The sequence below is a fragment of the Mirounga leonina genome, unplaced genomic scaffold (genome assembly GCF_011800145.1).
Source record: "Mirounga leonina isolate KUSES-001 unplaced genomic scaffold, KU_Mleo_1.0 Mir_99, whole genome shotgun sequence".
NCBI classification, from domain to species: Eukaryota; Metazoa; Chordata; class Mammalia; order Carnivora; family Phocidae; genus Mirounga; species Mirounga leonina.
In genome coordinates, this window is record NW_023270971.1 from 2,585,087 (window position 1) to 2,604,175 (window position 19,089).

At 39.6% G+C, this 19,089-nt stretch overlaps 1 protein-coding gene across 1 annotated transcript in view; it reads left to right on the top strand.

Moving 5' to 3' along the window:
• The window catches only part of LOC118006810 (integrin alpha-2), a 101,826-nt gene that overhangs the window by 69,699 nt on the left and 13,038 nt on the right, over positions 1-19,089 (top strand). The window contains exons 14-23 of the mRNA XM_034999611.1: positions 3,926-4,129; positions 5,044-5,180; positions 7,682-7,821; positions 10,829-10,980; positions 13,730-13,840; positions 14,415-14,497; positions 14,928-15,069; positions 16,225-16,317; positions 16,919-16,995; positions 17,083-17,166. Coding sequence (XP_034855502.1) covers positions 3,926-4,129; positions 5,044-5,180; positions 7,682-7,821; positions 10,829-10,980; positions 13,730-13,840; positions 14,415-14,497; positions 14,928-15,069; positions 16,225-16,317; positions 16,919-16,995; positions 17,083-17,166 — 1,223 coding nt within the window. The remainder of the gene's footprint in view (positions 1-3,925; positions 4,130-5,043; positions 5,181-7,681; positions 7,822-10,828; positions 10,981-13,729; positions 13,841-14,414; positions 14,498-14,927; positions 15,070-16,224; positions 16,318-16,918; positions 16,996-17,082; positions 17,167-19,089) is intronic.

Below are 19,089 nucleotides of genomic sequence, written 5' to 3' on the forward strand. Positions count from 1 at the left end.
TTTTTAATTTGGGTCATTTTTTTTCCTTGATGAATGTGGCCAAGGGTTTGTCAATTTTGTTTACCTTTTCAAAGAACCAACTCCGTTTCACTGATTTTTTTTTCTTTTTTTTTTTTTGTTGTTGTTGTTTCTAGGTGTTTTATTTCTGCTCTGATCTTTAGTGTTTCCTTTGGTTTTGTTTGTTCTTCTTTCTCTAGTTCCTTTAGGTGTGAGTTTTGATTGTTTGAGCTTTTTTCTTATTTCTTGAGGTAGGCCTGTATCACTGTATACTGTATACTTCTCTCTTAGAACCACTTCTGCTGCATCCCAAAGATTTTGGACCATTGTGTTTTCATTTTCATTCATCTTCATGTATTTTATTTCTTCTTTGATTGCTTCATTTTAACCTATTGGTTGTTCTGTATCATGGTGTGTAATCTCCATATGTTTGTGTTTTTTCCTTTTTTCTTGTGACTTATTTTTAGTTTCATACTGTTGTGATCAGAAAAGATGCATGGTATGATTTCAATCTTCTTAAATTTATTGAGGCTTGTTTTATGGCCTGGTATGTAATCTATTCTGGAGAGTGTTCCATGTGTGCTTGAAAAGAGTGAGTACTCTGTTTTGGGATAGAATGTTCCATATATATCTGTTATGTCCATCTGGTCCAAAGATGGTCAAAGACATTGTTTCCTTATTGATTTTTCTGTCTGGATGGTCCAGACAGAAGTGGGGTGTTAAAGTCCCCTACTAACCATGAATTTCTCTCTTTATGTCCATTTGTGTTTGCTTTATGTATTTCGGTGCTCCAGTGTTGAGTGTATAGATATTTATAATGGTTATATCCTCTTCTTGGATTGATCCTTTTGTCATTATGTAATAATTGTTGTTACAGTCTTTGTTTTAAAGTCTATTTTGTCTGATGTAAGTATTGCTACTTACACCCAGCTTTTTTTCACTTCCATTTGTTTGGTGAATCTTTCTCCATCCCTTCACTTTCCGTCTGTATATGTCTTTAGGTCTGAGGTGTGAGTTTCTTGTAGGCAGCATATAGATGGGTCTTGTTTTTTTATCTACTGTCACCCTATGTCTTTTGGTTGGAGCATTTAGGCCATTTACATGTAAAGTGATTATTGATACTTTTTGCCATTTTAAAAATTTGTTTTCTGGTTGTTTTATTCCTTTTTCTTCTTCTTTGTGACTGGTGAGTTTCTATAGTGTTATATTTAGCTTTCTTTCTCTTTCTTTTTTGTGTGTCTATCATAGGTTTTGTGCTTGTGGTTACCATGAAGTTCACATAGAACATTCCAAGTAAAGAGCAGTCTATATTAATTTGATGGTCATTTAAGTTCAAAGGCATTCCAAAGGTGGGGGGGGGCTTTTTCTTTTTCCCCTTTTCTTCCCTTTTTACTCCCTTCTCTACATTTTATGTGTATGTTGTCATATTTTACATTTTTTATTCATAATTTTCTTATCTCTAATTATGGCCATTTCTTTTCCACTTAAAGAAGTCCCTTTATTTTTTCTTGTAAGGCTGCTTTAGTGGTGATGAACTCCTTTATCTTTCATTTGTCCAGGAAACTCTTCATCTCTCCTTCAAATCTGGATGATAATCTTGTCTGGTAGAGTATTCTTGGCTGTATGTTTTGTTTTGTTTTGTTTTCCTTTCAGCACTTTGCAAGCCAGAAGAAAGTGGCAGGATATACTCAAAGTTTCTGCAGAAAAATCAGCTGATTGCCTTATAGATTTTCCTTTCTAAGTAACTTTTTGTTCCTTTCTTGCTGCTTTTAAAATTCTCTCTTTATCTTTAACCTTTGACATTTTAATTATGTGCCATTGTGTGGACCTCCTTGGGTTCATCTTGTTTGGATCTCTCTGTACTTTTTGGACTTGGATGTCTATTTCCTTCCCTAGATTAGGGAAGTTTTCAATTATTTCTTCAAATAAGTTTTCTACACCTTCCTCTCTTTTTCTGGGACCCCTAGAATGCAAATGTTTGTTCATTTTGTCATCCATGAGATCTCTTAATCTATCTTTTCTTTTTTTTTTTTTTTTTTTAATTCTTTTCTCTTTTTGCTGTTCAGCTTGTGTTGTTCTCCATTACCCTGTCATCCAGGTTGCTGGTATGTTCTTCTGCATCCTCTAATCTACTGTTAATTCCCTGTTATTTCAGTTATTGTATTCTTCAACTCTGATTGTTTCTTTTTAATATTTTCTATATCTTTATTGAAAGTCTCACTAAGATATTCCACTTTTTTCTCCAGCCCTGTTATCTTCACAATTATTAAATTCTTTATCAGGCATGTTGCTTATCTCTGTTTCATTTAGTTGTTTTTCTGAGGTTTTTTTTTCCCCCTTTCTTTTGGAGCAAATTCCTCTGTCTCCACATTTTGCTTGACTTTCTGTGTTTGTTTCTGTGGATTAGGCAGAACAGCTACTGCTCCTAAACTTGAAGGTTGGTGTCCCTTTGCAGACTGTGTGTGCTTGGTGACTTTTCTGGTGGCTGGAGCTGTGGCTGTATATGCTAGTTATTTAAACTGTGGCTTTTTGCAGAAAAAAGAAAATAATAAAATTTGAAAGAAAAAGAAAGGAGGAAATAGAAGTTTTTAATTTAAAAATAAAAACTTGTTTTAATTAAAAAATTAAAACAAACAAACAAGAAAAACAAAAAGAACTAAAATTACACAGCTTATTTTCTGTGCCCTGGCACCACAGAGGCTGGTATGGGCTGATGGACCCTGGGCTTGCTGATGTTGCAAGCCCCCTCTGATGACTGAACCCTACCATTTATGGGGTTGGAACCTGTATGTTATGGCATCTAAATCCACGGTGATTGTGTTTGGACCCTTGCTCCAGTCTGGGCCTTAAAAGTGGAGGGGGAGAGAGTGTTCCCACTGCTCCTTGGCCCTTTTAAACTGTGGCTTTTTTTCTGTGTCCCAGCACCACACCACTGAGACTGGTGTGGGCTTGAGGACCGTGGGCTTGTTGAGGTCAGTGAGGTTGAGAGCTCACAGAGACAACCAGACCTGCTCATTTGCTGATCAGACCCTGTTCTGACCGAAGTTTTAAGGTGGAATGGTAATAATGTAAACCATCATTTTCCAGTCCCTCTGACTTGGAGAGCTTAGCCTGCAGCTCCTCCACAATGTGGCAGAGTTCTAGTGTTGTCTCTTTCAGATGCTAATTGCTCTTTTAAATTATGGCTTATTTTCTGTGCCCAAGGACAGAGGAATTTATGCCTGCCCTCACCATACTCTGCATCCCCACAGCATCAGTTTTCCTTTGTTACTGTGTCTCTGCCTCTCTTTGTGTTCTTTTGCCATTTTCTCTATCTTTGGTTGTTCAGTAGCTGATCAGTCAGCCCTCGGTTGTTTTTTGTCTTTTTGTTTTGTTTTTCAGGAGGAATTGTTCTATTAATAGGTGTAATTTGATGGGTTCCAGGGAAAGGGGGTGAGTTCAGGGTTACCATCTTGAACTGGAATCTAATGGTATCATTTTCTACTTCCTGTCCCATTATAATTATGCCACTGTTCAGTAATTTTTAACAAAAGGTCTAAAATAAGATACTGTGTTTTTTGTTGTGTCTCCATCTTAATTTTATGCAAGATACTAGATTTTCATCAGCAAATTTTAAAAGTTTCGGAAACAGGTAAAGATTCTAATATTAAGGGGGGAAAAGAGGCAAAGATATGGGCAGTGTTATGTAGGTTGTGCAGCCACAGTAGGGAATTTGCTCCTTTCACTTTGGTTTATGAGCACACATCCTATGAGCTTACTTGCTAGAATTCTCATTTATAATTCTCATCATAGAGAATTTTGAAATCTAGGTTTGAAATCCTGTCTGCTTTTAACAGTTTACAAATTGGTTTGGGCATCATTTGCTGTGAATTTTAATGATAAAAGTTGGAAGGTTTGCTTTAATCATCCCTCTCTTCCCCTTTGCAAGGGCGTTTTGAATTGGCACCAATTTCTTGAAGGCCCTGAGGGTGTTGAAAATGCTCGGTTTGGTTCAGCGATTGCAGCTCTTTCAGATATCAACATGGATGGCTTTAACGATGTAATAGTTGGTTCACCTTTGGAAAATCAGAACTCTGGAGCTGTGTATATCTACAACGGTCACGAGAGCACCATTCGCATTAGATATTCTCAGGTAATCCGTGGAGTTCCATAGTGATGCATTCACTTGTGAGTATCATCATGTTAGAGTGACAGAGTACCATGCAGACAATCTGATCCATCCCACTTATTTTAGAACTGTATTTGTTCATTAAGCAAACATTTAGTGAGCCTCCTACTCTGTGTCAAGCACTGTCCTGGGTCTGGAGATACTGTAAAGAACAGGACAGGTGGGGTGCCTGGGTGGGTGACAGCGGTTAAGCGGCTGCCTTTGGCTCAGGTCATAATCCCAGGGTTCTGGGATCGAGCCCTGTGTCAGGCTCCTTCCTCAGCAGGGAGCCTGCTTCTCCCTCTCTCTCTCCCTCTGCCTGCCTCTCTGCCTACTTGTGTTCTCTCTCTTGACCTTTGTCAAATAAATAAATAAAATCTTAAAAGAACAGGACAGATAAAATTCTGCTCTTTGTGGATCTTACATTTTTTGTGGAGGAGACAGAGGGGAAAATAAGGTAAGTGAGATAAAGTGTTCCAGATCATAATAAATGATAAGGCATTTTAAAAAAATTTTAAATGTTAAGGGATGGGAGTTATTAGGTAGTTTAAAGGGTGACCAAGGGGGCCTCATTGATCAGGCAACTTTCCAGGGAAGTCATAAAAGACGTGGTCTAGGAGAGCAATCATACCTGAGCTCGCTTCAAATCCTGCTCAGCCCAGTGGTCTGCTGCTTTGTGATTTTATGTTTAAAGATTCATGCTGTTTCTTTAATGTGGCTGCAAGCATGATAAACAGATGAGAAAAGCTGTGATTGAAAAATCAGTGGGATTGTGTGGAGAATAAAACAACTTGAAGTGGCTATATAGAAAATCTAACAGTGCAGTATAGAAGCTCCTTTTTTCCCCCCCCATTTCAGTTGTTACACATTATACTTTCATGTCAAACTTGCTCTTTCAGAAAATCTTGGGATCCGATGGAGCCTTTAGGAGCCAGCTCCAGTACTTTGGGAGATCTTTGGATGGTTATGGTGACTTAAATGGGGATTCTATCACCGATGTGTCTGTTGGTGCCTTTGGGCAAGTCGTTCAGCTCTGGTGAGTCAGCTGAGAGCCAGACACAGACTAGCTAACTAAAAAAATGACCTGTTAAGTAGAGCAGATAGCTGTGCTGAAATTGTGGAAATACCACATGCATTCTAGAAGACTCCAGGACAATTATGTGTCATAGTTTATGTGTCAAAGGAAGAAATGTGTTTTTCCTTGTGGGAGAAGAAAAATATTTAACATTGCTGTCAAGTTCCTCTTCTCTATATGGTGAGCAGATAAAGGACATAGAAAAGACAGAGCCTTTGAAATGGTATCTAAGATATTTCTGAATATTATCTTCCAAATAACCTTACCTCATCTCACAGAAAGGAAGCCTTATGAGAATGCTCTAAAAATACTGAACACTCAAACCACACAAGTGAAGTATAACTTCTCATGTGGTTATGAAGTAACTTTTGAAATTATTAGTCATAAACAAGAAGCCATTATTTAGGTTTAGCTGACCTCTCACTGACCTCAGTAGGAGTTGAAGAGCAGGGAGGAGCAATAGGGGATTCAAGAGCTGTGTGATTCAAGGACAAATATAAATATATTGGATTGGCCAGGGATTGGAATCAGAAAGAAATTGAGCATTCAATCAAGAGTCCCCCCCAAATATATTTCATTTGTCTCTGTTGAAAACTGTGTTTTAAATGTCCAAATACTTCAAGAACCGAACAACATTACATAAACTACAATATTTCACATGTGCTTTTAAAAAATGAAGTGCATTGTTTTGAGTGCATCATTTTAATGAAAACTTCACCTGGGAGGAAAACAATGCACAGATCATACTTAAGACTGACACATTAAAAAAATATATTTACTGAATAAAGTCAGTTAAGAGTAACATGGCATTAGAAAAATACAAGGTGTGATAACATAGTCACAGGACTTATGATTTCTTATAAATTTTTTAAAAAATACCTTCCAGGGAACATCACCCTCCAGCCATCTTGGTAGGCTTCATCCTTCATAGCCTATGTAATTATTATACTATGACACTTCCTTTTTTAAAAAAGATTTTAAGTAATTTCTATACCCATCAAGGGTTTTGAACCCACAACCCCAAGGTCAAGAGTCACATGCTCGACTGACTGAGCCAGCCAGGCGCCCCGATACTCCCTGTTAATGTTGCCAGTGATGGCCAAACTTTTTTATTTAAAGGTGGATTTGATTCTTCAAAAAGTCAAGACACATGGAGTCAGGTCAATTTATTGAGGTGATCAGTCAAGCTAGATTCTTGCCATTTTGTGGTCCCATTCCTATAAGGTGCTGAGACTAGATTTTCTGGGTAACTTCCTGAGAATTAAAAAAAAAAAAAAAGTTTACAAAATCATTTCAATCAATGCCACCATCTCCACTGGGATAAAAGATTCTCTTAAAGAGATTGACTTACAGAAAACATTCACTTAGACATTTTAGATCTTGTAGGTTTGAGGACGTGGTGTACTTGGTTGTTAGGTATTTTATGGCTGCTTATTAGGGGGCCTATAGGTACATGATTAACTGATGAAACAATTTTTCAGTTGACTCAAGTCCTTCAGATGGTACCTGAGATGAAAGAGAAAATGTCTTCTGCATCTTCTTGCGGTACTTCTCAGAACAGTGAAATTACTAATTACTACTACTGGCTGCTCTGTAAATAACGGAGCGTGTGCACACAGGGTCATTATGCTGAAGTACAAAAGGAACTAGGAACTAGGCAGAGGAACTAGGAGATCATGAGCTCTAACTCCTCACATGCTAGCTATTACTCAGTAAATTGATGTTACTAAATGTTTTTTGTTTGTTTCAGACTTTTTCATTAATAAAAGGGAGACAATATTCTATTTCACAGGAGTGTTATAGGGGCAAATGAGGCCATGTGTATGTGAGAGATTTTTAGATATCTCAAGGGCTGTGCCAGAGTCTGAAGTCTTTAGCGCCCTGCCTGAGAGACTCCCCAGCCATTTTCTGATATCAGGCTAGTTCTGATATCATGGTCCTATGCCACACATCAAAGAATTGCTGCCAGCCATTAAGGGAGGCAACAGGGAGATGGCCACGGCCATGCTCCTCAGCCACGGCCATGCTCCTCGGCCACGGCCACGCTCCTCAGCCACAGCCACGCTCGCTCCTCGGTCATCAGCCATGCCACTCCCACCTTGCCACCTGCTCTCTTCCCTTCCTTTGTGGAAGAGCAAACATCACTGTTTGTGGTTGGCAATAGGCAACAAGGGACCGTGACTTTGACTTTATTTGCAAAGAGGTTGCAGACTCACATCCTGCACTTATGCATGCATCAAACAAACAAAAAATATTAAATGTGGATTGGGCTGGCAGTGCAGTCACAACCACAGAAGACCTTATTCCTACCTGCCATTTTAGAGCTTTCAAGTATGAAATACTGCCCAAGTGCTTAGATCATGCAGAGAATAATTTGATAATGCTGGCCCTGGGTCCTCTAGGTAAAGGTTATAACATGTGCACTTGGCAGTAACCTATCTGTTTCCATTTATGTCTTTCAGGTCACAGAGTATTGCTGATGTATCTGTGGAAGCTTTGTTCACACCAGAAAAAATTACTTTGTTCAACAAGAATGCTGACATAAAACTCCAACTCTGTTTCAGTGCCAAGTTTAGACCTACTAAGCGAAACGATCGAGTGGGTGGGTTGACCTGAAATAATCTGTGTGGAGATAGGTTTGCTTGTGGAGTTTTAGTCCTGAATATAACCTATACTTTGGGCTTATAGACCAGAAGGAATAAGGGTCTTGCAGGTATTTAAGTTGCCACACATTCGAGGTGCCTGAGAATGGTTAATTAGGTATGGAAGATGTGGTTAGAGCTTCCTGTATTTTTTCTAGAAAGTAAATTTCTGCAGCAGAAGGTTACCATCTCTGGACCTAGTCCCAGGCTCTCCCAACTCTATCTAAGTGTCTTTTACCCATGGGTTCCTTACCTCAAACCTTGGGCACGCACAGAGGACACTGATGTTACACCCATATTTTATGCCATATGTCCGCTATGACATGATCTAGATACAGTGTGTATAGCACAAGTACCAAATATTCCTATTCTTGAGGAATTAATAGGCATGAGATAAGAGAAAATATAAACAATATGCAGTTTGTGCCCAGTGTTTTAAATGTTCTAAATAATCTGGAGAAGTGGGTAAAAATCTGAAATGTGTCCTGCCAGCAAGAAAGAGTGAGGAAAATTGGACAAATGTCACCAGGAATTGTCATCTCTCTCTTGGGCCAGCGAGCCCTCTTTCAGGGTGTGACCGAGTCCTTCCACATCACTGCCCCTCACTCTCATCTCTCCTGCTCCAGCACCCGCAGAGCATGGCAATGGACTTAGCACTTGATTAAACACTGCCTTCTTTCTCTCGCTGCTTTTTCATGGGTTCTCATCCCCCTTCCATCAGATTTGGGCTCTAACCTTCAGACACCTGCAGTTCCTACAAGTGTTTCATTAAGTGGTTAACAAACCAACTTAACCTGCCTCTCTATTTTCAGTCTTTGTCATGATTCATACCAAGAAATACATAGGTTAAAAACATAAAGCAGAAGTTAGATTCGCATTTTTGCACGCTTTCCATATTTTCCTACTTCTTATAGCTCTCTGGCATTTTTCCATTCAGGCATTCAAATGCTGACCCAACTCTGAGTAGCACATCTCACAGATCTGCCTTGTACCAGGTCCATTTGAGTAGCCAGGAGAGTTGAGTCAAAAACCATTCCTGTATAAACACTAAGTGGCTAGATGCAAGGTACAGCATGGTGACTATAGCTAACAACACTGGGTTGTCTATCTGAAGGTTGCTAAGAGAGATTTTCAAAGTTCTCACCACACACACACACACACACACACACACACACAGAATTGCAACTGTGTGAGGTGATGATCTGTTAACCTTATTGTAATCATTTCCCAATATTTACATATATAAGATAACTACACTGTATAGCTGAAATTGATACAATATTATATCTCCATCACATCTCAACAAAGCTTGGGGTGGGGGGGAACATTAAGTGGCTAGTCTGCCTAAAACATTAATTCAGGAAATGTATTAGTTGGCAGAAACGGCTGGCTGGTTCACTCTCCTGGCCTGAAAGCATGGATTTGTCTCCTAAATCTTCCTCTTTTTGAGGGGGCTTTGTTGCTGTAACTGGAAAGCAGCTTTCCGCCTTCAGAGAAGGTCCTTACTTGGGCTTTCTTCCCACTGGGGACCTTTTCCTTGATGTCTCCAGGTCCACACAGACAAGCCAGTCATGATCATTTGTCACTTAATTGTCTGGCAATAATAGTATGTGAGACCAGAATCCCATCTTCACAACTTTGAGAAGTAAATTTCTAAAGCATATGGTCTTTATTATTTATTGTATCAGGTACTTGCTCCAGTTTAAAGTTAATAACCTAAAAAATTGATTTATTGCCTATGAGGCTATCCTTTTCACAGGCTACTTGAGAAAAATGATCTAGTATTACCATGTGTACTAACTCTATCCTGGCTATATTCGCCTCCCTGGCATTTTTCCTTTATATCATTTTCACCACTTTTTAGTTCATTTGATTCACTTATATTTTATCTATCTTTGTTAACTTCATTAAGTCATTGGAGCAAGAAAAATTATCCAACATCTCTAATAGATATTTTAAAGGTAACCTGTAGGTTGGAAGTCCACTCAACCTTTAAAATATTGAAAATAGTAAAATAAGTTGGAGTAACCCCAGATAAGGCAGCTGATGCTTTGAATATCATCAGGTCTTCTTTCTCAGTTTTGGACAGCAGACTCTAGTTGAAGGCTCTGATACTTTGTATATTGGCTACTAACATCAGTTTTTATTGCATTTTTTTTTCATTTTCATTTCCCTGGGTTGGTAGTATTATCTCTGTTTTATAGATGAGGAAATGGAGGTTCAAAGAGGTTACACAAATGGCCTAAAGTCATAGAGCTCATAAATCGTGGATTAGAATTCAAACCAAGTCTGTCGGACTCCAAACTTATTACTGTGGAGTTGCATGCCTTCCCCCCGCCCCAAATAAAGCATCTAGGGTGTTCCCTCAGAGTTGATCTCAAATAACAGTTAATCCTCACAACCGCATGGAAGCCGAAAGAACATGAGCCCTGATTTTAAAATTACCCTAGCTTTATTTCTGACGGTGACCTAGCTGTGTGAATGGAGCTGGTTTATTTTACCTCTTTTATTCTGTTTAGTATCTGAAATATGAGATCATATCCACTTTCCAGGTTGATAGTAAAACTTGTATAAGGGAACATCTGAGAATGTGTTCAATTGTAGGCACTCAGTAACTCCTCCTTTATCATATTACCATGTTAGGGGTGATAAAACCGATGCTTGAGGAAGTGAATAATTTGACCAAATTCCCTCTGTAGATTTCCTGGTGGCAAGTCCACTTTGTTCCCCACTCTTCAAGCCATGCTTCTTTGAATCCCCTCTCTCTGTAACCACAGTTCCCTATATCGTACCAGAGTCTGAATTACAAATGCCGTGGCCATCCACTGCTCACAATCCATTCATGGAAAGACTGTTTTTATATTTTCTTGAAGTCCTTGACTTCACCCAGTAAGACACAATAAGGCAGGGATGGTTTTTCTATAAATGTTTATTTGCAATAAAATTTCTTTGTGATTTTTATCATAGCCATTATCTACAACATCACAATTGATGCAGACCTGTATTCATCCAGAGTAACCTCCAGGGGTTTATTTAAAGAAAATAATGAAAGGTGCCTGCAGAAGAATATGCTCATAAGCCAAGCACAGAGTTGCGCTGAGCACACCATCCACATACAGGTGAGGCCTCAGTCCTCTCTTTCATCTTTTCCTCTGAATGACTCATGAATGGTCAAAGTCTAAAAAGGAAGCTTGGGAGTTAGAAAATGCTTGCCCTTTTAATTAATGCTTTTCTTGTCTAATTTTATAAGTAGGAAATCCTATATTCTTTATGCTAGCGTATGGTCGCCTTCTACTAATATGTTACTAGCATGAAATTTTATTTGGGCTTACAACTGAAAGGCTAAAAATAGGATTCTTAAAGAAATCAAACACAGTGCTTTCTTAAACATTTAACAGGAAAAGCTTTTGTAGACAGTAAGTTTTATTCTAGCATTTTCCTATCAGGGAAAATTTTTAAGCTGCTGAAAAGGACAATTCCATTTGTGATTTCCATTATTGGATTTAAATTAATATAGGTGAAGGATGAGGTAAAAATTATTTGCTCCAGTCTTATGCCATAGTTACTATAGTTGACATGAATTTTGAAAATCTTGCAAGTAAGAAAAATGCTTCTCAGGGGAAAATTTCCAACAGAAAATTGATTTTATAAATTATATGACTATTTCCCCCCAGAACCATGTAAGTTGTTTGAAAGTGTGATTTCCTCAGGAAACCATTTTTAAAAGAGCTGCTTAAGAACTTTCCTAGAACATGGTTCTCAGAGTTCAAGATGCATAAGAATTGCCAAGAGAACTTTTATAAAATGCATATTCTGGGTTCCCACCACCAGAAGTTTGGGCTTAAAGGCCCAAGGTATAAGCAGATTTAAGGAGTATTCCCAGATATTTTTGATATAGATGAATGATACAGAGATCACATATCAAAAACTACTAAATATGTAGTTGGAAAAACAGAGTTAATAGAAGAATTAAAATCAATTGCATTGTTTAATTTCTTGCTCATGTTAAAGGAGTCTTGTTTAGGAAGGCCTGGACCTTTTTTGTTGTGAAGATGCTAATTATACACATCCTTTAAAGGGCTAAAAGCCAGCTCTCATTGTCTGCTATTTTTGTGCTAAGTCATAGATCAAATGAAACCTGGGGGGGAATGAAGTCAGCCAAACTGTTGTTCGCATATATATCCTGTTCATGCTGATGTGTACTTGTGAAGTTTTTAAGAAAATGTGTGTGATTTGGGTCAGAGAAGAGATCTTGTTTCAGTTAACACACCGTATTGGATATCAATCCCAAGCGCATCCTGTGTGCCAGCCTTGCAGCCAGTTGAGGAACCCCCCTTTGCCTGGTTCTATAGAGCAGAGTTAGGCTCTTGACCAAGGAAGGGAGTTCTCTTGTCATTTCCTGAGAGCCAGCCCTGAGCACCTTCCCATCTAGGTCATAATAGGCCCTCCCGGAGATTTGGTCAGGATACCTCAGGACTCCTAAGTCTTGGCCGTAGGAACTGGGAAGATTGTAGCCAACAACCTGAGAGCCGTGTACTGATAGGACTTTTAAGTATTAAAACTGGGCATATCCTCTAAATATTTATAAATTGTGTATGAATAACAAGATTACTGGTGAGCTTAACTAAGAATTGGTGCTTCAGGGCGCCTGGGTGGCTCAGTTGGTTAAGCGACTGCCTTCGGCTCAGGTCATGATCCTGGAGTCCCGGGATCGAGTCCCGCATCGGGCTCCCTGCTCGGCGGGGAGTCTGCTTCTCCCTCTGACCCTCCTCCCTCTCATGCTCTCTGTCTCTCATTCTCTCTCTCTCAAATAAATAAATAAATAAATCTTTAAAAAAAAAAATTAGGTAGATTGCTGCCAAATGCGATAGAATGAGGTACAGAGCCTATAAGATGATGCCAAAAAAAAGCAAGTTTAATAGCACATGCCATAAAAACCCACTAGTGTAAATGTACATATATTTACAAATGTAGAAAACATTCTGACAATTATGTAAATAGCTAACAATAACTATCTCCTGAGGAGTCACATTGCAGGACATTTACAAGGAGCACTGCTTTTTTTTTCATACCTATCCATTCAAAATTAATATGTGTGTTATATGTGATTGCATGGGGGACAGTTCCAGAGCCTCGCCTACCAAATGTTAAAAGTGCTTACCCCTGGGCGCCTGGGTGGCTCAGTTGGTTAAGCAACTGCCTTTGGCTCAGGTCATGATCCTGGAGTCCCGGGATCGAGTCCCGCATCGGGCTCCCTGCTCGGCGGGGAGTCTGCTTTGCCCTCTGACCCTCCCCCCTCTCATGTGTTCTCTCTCATTCTCTCTCTCTCAAAATAAATAAATAAAATCTTTTAAAAAAAATTCATATTTAGGAATGCTTATGTTCTTTCTAAAATCTCTTTGGTCAAGGGCGCCTGGGTGGCTCAGATGGTTAAGCGTCTGCCTTCGGCTCAGGTCATGATCCCAGGGTCCTGGGATCGAGTCCCACATCGGGCTCCCTGCTCGGCGGGAAGCCTGCTTCTCCCTCTGACCTTCCCCCCCTCATGTACTCTCTCTCATTCTCACTCTCTCAAATAAATAAATAAAATCTTTAAAAAAACAAAAAAAACAATGTATCATCAAAAAAAAAAAAAAGAATTGCTGCTTCCGATTTTTACTTGAACTCAAGTCTCTAAGTTTCTTGGCAGTGGAGAGGCTAAGGGCAGGATTAAGACAGAAAAGAAGCAAGAGTCTGGAAAATTCAAAACAAGGATATTCCCCATAATGGAGAGGGCACTGTGTTCTTACTTATGAACACATTAGTGGTCATTTTCTTGCTTGCAGCTGCCATGCCCTAGTAAACCGCCTCGCTCTGTCCGTGTGTGTTTAGAAGCCCTCTGACGTTGTCAACTCTTTGGATCTGCGTGTGAACATCAGTCTGGAAAACCCTGGCACCAGCCCCGCCCTTGAAGTCTACTCTGAGAAGGCCAAGGTCTTCAGTGTGAGTGCGGTTTGCCCTTCCTGGAATTCAGACTGGCTAAGAAAGCTTCATAGTCGCTGCGGTCGTGTTTGAAAGCTACCTAGGACATAACTTTTCAACTGTTCGTCTTCTACGTGAAAATACCTACATGTGCAAAATTCACCAGCATGCAAGTTCCATGAAGGACAGGGATTTTTATCTTCTTCACTGCTCTATTCCCAGCCCCCTGAGCGGTGCCTGGCCCACCATAGGTGTTCAATAGATATTTTTTGAAGAAATAAATAACCACAAAGTCAAACACCTTGTGCTCACCACCCACTTAAAAAATGTTACCAAAACCTATGTTCTCTGCATCGCTCCCTACCCCCATTGCATCCACGTTCATCTTGCTCCCCCAGGCAAATCATCACCTTGCATTTTGCCTTTATTGATGCCTTTCTTCCTATGTTGCTAACCATGTATATATTCCTAAAATGTTGTTTAGCTTTGCATGGTTTTGAGCTTTACATAAATGGGATAATTCTACATGTATTCTTCCACAGTCTGGTTTTTAACTCAAGAGCAAATGTGTGGGATTGTTTTTCCTTTTTTGTAGATCCCTTTCTACAAGGACTGTGGGGATGATGGAGTTTGTATCTCGGATCTAGTTCTAGATGTCCAACAACTGTCAGCCACTCAGTAAGTCTGCTCTTGAGCTCAGTGTAAAATGTAGAAATAAGACACGTTAGATCACTTTATTCAAGTGAATGTTTATGGAGATTTTTTTCTACAAAAGAAACATCCGTAACTAATAAAGACCCTTAAAATCTGAATTTCAGTTTCTACCATCCATAAAGGAGTAAAACAGTAAGAAATCTCAAACCATTTGTATTTGGGCTGGTTCCTCTCCCTGCAATGTAATTAAAATCAATGAAGAAGAAGATCTAATAGCATTAACTTATTTGTTGTCTGCATCATTTTACTATGAAGATGGTTTATTAAACAACTTTCTCAGTCCTCCAAATCTAAAGAGTTTTATCTTCTTATTTTTAAAATGAGTGAAGTATTTGAACACCGGCCTTTTTAACCTTACTTTGTTTTCTCTTTTTTACCTTTTTCCTTTTAACAGAGATCAACTCTTTATTGTCAGCAACCAAAACAGAAGGTTAACATTTTCAATAACACTGAGAAACAAAAGAGAAAGTGCATACAACACTAGAATTGTTGTTGATTTTTCAGAAAACTTGTTTTTTGCTTCCTGGTCCATGCCGGTAGGTGACGACACTCCAGGCTCACCGCTCTTGTGTTTCCTGCCTGACATTAGTGACCACCTTGCTCACACCCACACCCCCGTGTCATGTATGCTATCTGAAGAAGCACCTTACACCTAAGTGCGATCAATACTAACTTTGGGGCTCCCAACTAGTTAAACCACATGAGAGCGTAGCCTGGCTCTGTATCTAGACCAATTCTGCTTCACAGCTTGGTCAGTTTTTCCTCTGCCCTGAGACTTGGCCAGACACAACCATAACTCTTGTCAAGCCATCTGTGGGATGAGGCTGCCATGGTGCTGCACAGAGGCTCCGAGCTGCACTTGCTCTGAGAAGTTAGAGTCCCCTAGCGCCCGGGCCAAGCTCTGTAACCACAAGTCTTGCTACTGCCAGGATGCTGCATTCCAGCGAGGTCAGTTAATCATGTTGACTTGATCACTATACCAGGAACACACTTGGCCATGAATGCCCCTCTGGCCCCTCTGTTGCCACCAAGCAATGAAAGTAGAGGAGAGAAAAGCTGAGATTTCCCAAATTCACTACTTGATAAAAGGATTAAAAATGGCTTCATCCAAGTTAAAGTCGAACTTAACAGATTTTGTGTTCTAAATCTATTCTGACTTCGGTGTTCAATTTCCTATGCCAAATGGGAACTTCTTATTTTAAAGAGGAAAAAAAAAAAAAAAAACAAGGAGAACTAAAAAAGATTCTTTAAATTATTTAAAATACAAACACCAACATATGATTTGCTTTCTTCTCTTGAAAGTACAAATTTCAAATATATTGAGAGAAAGGTATGTATTAAAGACATCATTTCTAAATATTGGATTAAAGTTATTTTGTGCTTTTGAAATATAAGAACTATGATTTATAGTTCTGGGGGAAAATTCCAGTATTTGACCTCACTTTTGGCTTATTGGGTGTCCTGCTTAGCAATAAAAATAGAATAATAGCTACCCGGACAATATAAGCTTTTTGAGTCTTGGGGGACAATAAATTCATTGTGAACCAGCTTTACTGCTAAAATGCCCATGTGGTTTATATATCCTTCAGCATGTATGTGCACACGCATGCATGCCCACACATGTATGCGCACACACACACACACACACATGCACTCTACATATTGATCATTGTTTCCTTGGTCTCTTTCAGGTTGATGGGACAGAAGTAACATGCCAGATCGTGTCATCTCAGAAGACTGTTACCTGTGATGTTGGCTACCCTGCTTTGAAGAGGGAGCAACAGGTACAACTTGCATTTCATCCTCAAATCCACACTAGCCCCTCTCGGTACTAGTGTTCATTCGCCACCATCCCATCTTCATTGTTAGGTAACATCATTTGACAGGTGTCACAAACTGCATATTTACAGGTAGTTTTTAAAATATCTGAGTGGTTTAAGTTATTAATAAAAGTGGGATTTTCCCCCATACAATTCATTTCAAAAGCACATACAAGAGGGAGAGTTCTTTTTTTTTTTTTTTTTTTTTTTACTGAATATATTGACCAACACTGGTCCGAGTGCTGTACAGTCACGGCTATCCTATGTTAACCCCTGGTAAGCAAATTTCACTTCGGCACAGAACTCTCACGTTCTGACAAGTAGCCATGCCTGTGATGTGAAGATCTGTACACGCGACTTGAAAGGTGTAGGCCCTCTAATTCTAAAGGTGAGGCGTGCTAAGTACAGCAAGGTGGATGAACAGATATTCTACAAGTTCGAAAGCTTAAGGCATATACAATTCAGAATCAAATTGGGGTGAGTTTGCTTTTCTGGGGAACTTTTTCTTTAATTGGTCCCTGTGTATGAACCATCCCAGATTAATGAACTTTAATTTTGTGTATAGGTGACTTTCACTATTAACTTTGACTTCAATCTTCAAAACCTTCAGAATCAGGCATCTGTCCATTTCCAAGCCTTAAGGTAAAACATAATGAAGCCATGAATTGATAATAGATGGGCTTTAATAATATTTCTCTCTAAGTAGTTTCCTAATGTCTGTTTCAATAGCGAAAGCCATGAAGAAAACAAGGCAGATAATTTGGTCAACTTCAAAATTCCTCTGCAGTATGATGCCGATATTCACATAACGAGGTAGGTGAAACACTGAGTAGCCTCTGGCCACTGATATCACTCGGTTTGTAACACGTTTGGTTCGTGACTAAAGAAGTCCTCTATATGTTCATTCTTAACTGGAAAATTTGAATTAAATATTTCCCCCTTGCCAACTAAAAGAGAAGTCCAGGGACAAGTGCGTCCTTAGGAGAACCTTGAGTGACTATGTCGTTTATGGACTGAGAGCAACACCAGAAGAGCCAGAGGAGCAGCCCCTCTGCCACATGCTACAGGGAAAGACCTCTGCGGGCCTTCAGATGAGGTGCCCGCTTTCCCTAAGGGCCACAGCAGAACGCTTTGGGCCCTGAGGAGTTGCCATCACTTCCTTCTCCACGCCTGCTTCCTGCCATCCCCATAGGCTCGCAAGCAATGCCCCATCCCTAAACACTGAAGCCCCAAGCACAATGCTTTGCACATAGCAGGTCCACCACAAATAGAAAATCTCATCACAGAAAATCAGCTTCTGGGTGGAAAATTCCTGACATCACCGATTAGGGGTTTCTTCCAACTGAGAGGAAACGAGGCATTTCCCAAAGGAAGTCATCTACGAAGAAATACTGTATTTATTCCCTTTTCTTGCCTGACCAGAGCAAGCGTAGCTGAAAGCAGTGGCAAAATGATCCTGGTTGGTAGCAGCTATCTTGAATTGTTCAGAGGGGCAGGTGTCCTGAGAAGTGGCTAACATGTGGAACACCGTAGGCACGAATAGGGTGATGCATCACCTTCACTCCCCCTAAGAAGGGAAGCAGGTTCATGGGCGCAGACATACGAGCACAGCTATGCAGGTACGCAGGCTGAAGGTGATGCCCCCCTCCCAGCCTGGGAACCAGAGTTCTCCACCTGGTGAGGCACGGAGGCAGCTTCCTAGCACACATCGGTCATGCCTGGAAAATGCGCTGCAGTGTATTGCCAAGAAGCCAGGCCTCAAACAGTGTTTAGGGACAGCGGATTTCTCCAACTTGCCACATCGCCGCACCCCTTAAAAACATGGAACACAGATCATGCAGTAGGTCACTGAGCAAAAACAAAAAGGAAAATGTGTCATTACGTCGAGAGCATGAGACACATGAGCAAAGATTAAAGAATGCTTCTGCAAACAGCAAAAGCAGAATAAAATACAGCCCAAGTCATCCATCCCTGAAAAATTAATCAGTAACTGCAGATTCCAAAAGGACCCGCAGTGCTCAAAGAACTGAAGAGCAATGCATCCAGAGAGATTGTTATTACCACAGTACCTGATTTTTTTTTTTCTTCCTACCTACATTGATTCTTACCCTAAATGCTTTTTCTTAACACAGCCTTTATAGGATTCTAGTCTCACACAACGGCCAGTTTTTCCAGATAGTTTAACATGAAATAAATATAAGATTGAAGTGGGACTTCACTTTCAGTAACATCTTAGCTCTGTATTTTTGTGATGGTAAACTGGATTTTAAGACCATCTGATGTTCTTTAAAATATACCAAAAAGTTTTTTTACAAATTAATATGGAGAATTATGATATGTAAACATTAAAATGGCTCCTAATCCCACCACCCAAATAATTCCTCTTCATGTTTTTTTTAAAGAAACCAAAAATCCAAACACTACAGAAAGACAATGAAAAGTGAAGTCATCCCTCCCACCTCCTCTGGAAATTCCATAGATGACTCAGCTATTTTTCAGAATACCTTCCAGATGCAAGATTTGTCTGTCTACCGGGATATACACATCATGCGTGCACACACACACCCGAATGGAATGATAAAATCCTTCTCTAACCTTGCTTTTTATGTAATCTTAGAGAAGTTTTTATATCAGGACATACAGATCTAACTTATCCTATTCCTGGCTGGATCATAATTTATGTAACCAGTTCACAATTAATAAGATTTATTTTGCAGATTTATTTTGTTTAACCAT